Genomic DNA, 4,699 nt, shown 5'->3' on the forward strand with positions numbered 1-4,699 from the left:
AGAAACAAAGCAAACTTTTTAGTCTCATCAGTCATGTATTCCAAGAGATAAAAAATACATCTGATCTAGTCTCAAAAATTAGCAAATTTATCTATCTTCCAAGTTCCATAGGCAATACGAATACTCACTCAAAGTTTGTAAAAATCTTGAAACCAGTCCAGTTATGTCTTGCGCCTTCGGTCTTAGTATTGGACTGTCCAGTCTGGTTCGTTTCTGTTGGTGGATCATAGTGCTCTTGCAAAGTTCTGCCAGTGCCAGTTTCCAATCTTCCTCATCAGCACAACTTGCCGTTACGTCCTTCGATAACTAGAAACGAAAATTCTGAGTGACCTCCCTTGATCGCCAAGGGACATTACTCTCAGTCTCAAACTTTTCACTGTGGAACTGGAATCGAAATTAAAAAAAGTTTCTGTAACAGTTTTTAACACGCTAGCAACTTCAAAGTCAGTGTGACTGCTGATACATGTATAAGATAACATGCTACACTTCAGCATATCAGGAATACACACTACAGATCTTGTGACGCTGAGGCGAATGGCAAATGGAACTTTCAGCACTGAAGAAATTCAGGTAATGTTGATTGTTGTGATTCATAGTTCACGATCCGTTGGCATTGTGATTGTTGATTTATTTTTCATACGAGTCACAAATATCAAAGCAATATCATGCATAACGATTGGAAAGGTGGATTTCTCTCTCTTTCTTTCCTGCCTTCTGTCTCTTTCTTTCTCTGTTTCAGTCTCTCTCTGTGTCTTTCTGTCTCTAGACTCTCTGTTACTGAGCTTACTCTCTCTCTCTCTCTCTCTCTCTCTCTTTCTCTCTTTCTCTCTCAATCTGAAAATTTCTCTCTCTCATTCTCAATCTGATACTTTCCACACATGTGCACCCAGGGCACTTACTGGTCAATCTTACAGCTTCAGGTCGTACAGTAAATAAGAGATCTCAGGAGAGGCATGGGGAGTTATTTTCGAAAATTATATATTCAAAGACACTTAAAGCAAGGTTTGATTGACAACTGCTCTCTCCCTCCCCCCCCCATCCCCCCCCCCCCCATTCCCACTCTCTATCTCTCTGTCTTCATTAACAAGTAAACATTTGAGTGTGTTTAGACTATTGTAATTAATGCAATTCACACATCAATGCTTTCATTGCAGGGTGGGAGGAATTACCATGAGGATGGAACAGAAAGCATTCACAGGGATGTAAACTACAGGGTACAACCCCGACATTCTGGCTGTTGAGGCCAAGTAAGTGTGTATCACTGTGTGTGTGTGTGTGTGTTTGCAGGTAAAATCCTTGTTTAAGGCTTGATGAATGTTCCAGCAGTCATATTATTATATAACATAAAATCATATATGAGAGAAGGCAGTGTTATTGTTAGGCCTCAGCCTAAGGTCATTGATACATGTAATTCTTGGCTGGTCGGCCATCACATCATTTCGACATGTAGGAGGTCTTCTGACAGAACAATTTGTTGTAGCTGGGACATCTTTACCTATACATATTTTTAGTCAAGGTCCAACTGACATTCCATTATCTTAGTCTGGGGAACATTTTTGGGAAGGTGTTCTGTGTGTGTGTAGGTGGGGTGGGGGTGGACGGGTGGGTAGGGCTGTTGTCCGTGCCAGGCAGCATTGACATAGAGCATTTCATTCAAACACAGAATGATGCTATCAAAGTTAGCAAATTCACAGAAGTAAATTCAACAATATTGGCATAATGCAAAGACAATTTAAACCTTATTTACCTTCAGTTCTATGTTCAGCAAAGAACACCAACAAAGAAGACATAATTATAGTGTTTACACTGAAGTTCTCAAATAACACTGAATTCTTTATGTTTTAAGATTGTTGCATTCTTTGTCTTTGCAGGTGTCATAGCATGTGGAGCAGATCTTCAAAGTCGCCTATTGCAGACATGTCATCGTCTGCACTGGTTGTATCAACAACTTTTTCCATGGCTACTGCTGCAGATTTAACAAATATATCGTCTGCTGCAAATTCAACAACTTCTGTGTCTGTTGCTGCTGCAAACTTAACAACTTCTGTGTCTGCTCCTGCTTAAAATTCAACAATTCTTGTTGACTGGTGCTGCTGCAAAGTGAATGACTTCTTTGTTTGCTGCTGCAGATTTAACAAGTATATCGTCTGCTGCAAATTCAACAACTTTTTTGTCTGCTGCTGCTCCTGCTGCAAACTTAACAACTTCTGTGTCTGCTCCTGCTTAAAATTCAACAATTCTTGTTGTCTGGAGCTGCTGCAAAGTGAATGACTTCTTTGTGTGCTGCTGCAGATTTAACAAATATATATCGTCTGCTGTAAATTCAACAACTTCTTTGTCTGCTGCAGATACTACACATTCAACAACTTCTGTGTCTGCTCCTGCTTCAAATTCAACAATTCTTTTTATCTGCTGCTGCAAAGTGAGCGACTTCTTCCTCTGCTGGTGGTGTTGCAAATAACCTCATATTTCCTTGTCTCTTCTGGCATCATTTCGGATGTGTAATATATATCTGCGAAAACTTTTTTTAAACCCAAAATATGGAATACAATTGGTAAATTTCTAGGTACAGAACCTTAAAGTGTGGTAGAAACTTTAGAACTGATTCAAATTTTGACATTTTTATCATGGTTTTATTTTTTACGAAAAGGCTATTCTGCCGGTACCGGCAACGTAGCCTGTAGGCTATGTTGCCGGTACCGGCAAAATAACGATATGTTACGGTAGAGGCTATTTTGCCGGTAGAGGCTCTCTCTCTCTCTCTCTCTCTCTCTCTCTCTCTCTCTCTCTCTCTCTCTCTCTCTCTCTCTCTCTCTCTCTCTCTCTCTCTCTCTCTCTCTCTTTCTCTTTCTCTCATTCTTCTACAAACAATTGGAGCGTGCAGGCCATGTCGTACTCCAAGAGGATAACGGACACTTTTCCGTGACCAGTTCAGAAGGGGAAATCTGCGTGACGCCAATATCCTGTGATTGTACTTTCTACAAGTCCATGTCGCTACCGTGTCGACATATCTTCGCTGTGAGAAAGATATGCGGTCGTGATTTATTCGACACTGAATTGATTGCCCAACGGTGGACACTTGAATACTACAAACGCGGCCATCGATTCTTTCAGGCACTTTCTGACATTGTTGAAGAACGACTACCTGTGACAGTCGAAACGACGCCTCTTCCACGCATTGTCACAGCAAACAACCGATACCGGCGAGCCCTCCACCTCAGACAACAATTGGCTTCTTTAGCTGCAGAAAACAACTTTGATTTCCAAGAGAAATTGAGCGTGTTAGATTCTGTTGTAAAAATGTGGGGATCTGGAAAACATGTAGCGGTTGTGGAACTAGTGTATGATATGACAGTCGCCCAAAACCCACCACCACCAACAACAACACCACAGTCTGACGAGGAGGGTTCATCCGCACCAAGGCCTACGACGTCTCACGAAGATGGTTCATTCGCACCAAGGCCTACGACGTCTCACGAGGATGGTTCATTTGCACAAAGGCCTACGACGTCTCAAGAGGATGGTTCATTTGCACCAAGGCCTACGACGTCTCAAGAGGATGGTTCATTTGCACCAAGGCCTACGACGTCTCAAGAGGATGGTTCAGTCGCACCAAGGCCTACGACGTCTCATGTAGCGGTTGTGGAACTAGTGTATGATATGACAGCCGCCCCAAACCCACTACCACCAACAACAACACCACAGCCGTCCAACACGTCTACTCGGCTGTACGGTCTTCTCTCCGCACTGTGTGTGCACTATGTGACGATGACTTGTTGAATACTCAATCTATTTCATGTGATTCATGTCTCAGATCCCTCCATCTGCAATACGCTGGAAAACGCTCAAGACCAAAAACCAGGTTCTGGTGCAGGAACTGCTATGAATGACACACACACACACACACACACACACACACAGACATAGAGACAGAGAGTCAGCGACAATGATCATAGAGAGAGAGAGATGTGACGATGACTTGTTGTATATTCAACGTCCGTATATTCAATCTATTTCATGTGATTCATGACACACATAGAGACAGAGAGTCAGCGACAATGATCATAGAGAGAGAGATGTGACGATGACTTGTTGTATATTCAACGTCCGTATATTCAATCTATTTCATGTGATTCATGACACACACATCGAGACTTGTGTATTGCCTTTGTGAGATGGAGAATCCGACTAGACGTTTCACTTTACTAGCTTCAGCAGCGTCCAACCGGCAAAATAGCCTCTACCGTAACATATCGTTATTTTGCCGGTACCTGTAGGCTACGTTGCCGGTACCGGCAAAATAGCCATTGCCTATTTTTTATTTTGTATTTTGTGGAAATATCAAGGAATGATGAATAAATGTTTACAACATATTGTCAAAACATGTTTCTAATGGTTTTATTTATTTTTCTTGTTTTGTTTTATGTTAGCATGTACACTCTTTGGCTCAAAATATGAGACCTGGCCAGTACCATCCTTGCAATGAGACAGAGATAAAAAAAAATAAAAAAATCAACAGCCTGCATGCTCTCCGGATTAAGTAATACAACAAGATCATATAGCGTTAGCTGCAAAGTTAACCGTTCTCACCAAAAACCTTTTTCAAACTTTGATTTGACTTTACATGTTGGTGTTTGCTTGTCTTTTTTTAACATGGTTTTAGCTACATATATAACACTACAACAACAGCAGACAGAAA

The 4,699-nt window shown here is 41.4% G+C and overlaps 1 protein-coding gene and 1 long non-coding RNA gene across 2 annotated transcripts; both read left to right on the forward strand.

Moving 5' to 3' along the window:
* The first annotated feature begins 335 nt into the window (after window positions 1-335).
* Window positions 336-2,583, forward strand: LOC138957082 (uncharacterized). Its single transcript, XR_011452922.1, has 3 exons — window positions 336-570; window positions 1,155-1,247; window positions 1,872-2,583. It is a non-coding gene; the product is annotated as an uncharacterized lncRNA (long non-coding RNA).
* A 104-nt stretch (window positions 2,584-2,687) lies between these two features.
* Window positions 2,688-3,780, forward strand: LOC138957081 (uncharacterized). Its single transcript, XM_070328251.1, has 2 exons — window positions 2,688-2,696; window positions 2,746-3,780. Exons 1-2 carry the CDS (start codon window positions 2,688-2,690, stop codon window positions 3,778-3,780), a joined length of 1,044 nt encoding a protein of 347 aa, XP_070184352.1.
* Window positions 3,781-4,699: the final 919 nt, after the last annotated feature.

This window comes from Littorina saxatilis, unplaced genomic scaffold (assembly GCF_037325665.1).
Source record: "Littorina saxatilis isolate snail1 unplaced genomic scaffold, US_GU_Lsax_2.0 scaffold_2737, whole genome shotgun sequence".
In the NCBI taxonomy this organism is placed as follows: Eukaryota; Metazoa; Mollusca; class Gastropoda; order Littorinimorpha; family Littorinidae; genus Littorina; species Littorina saxatilis.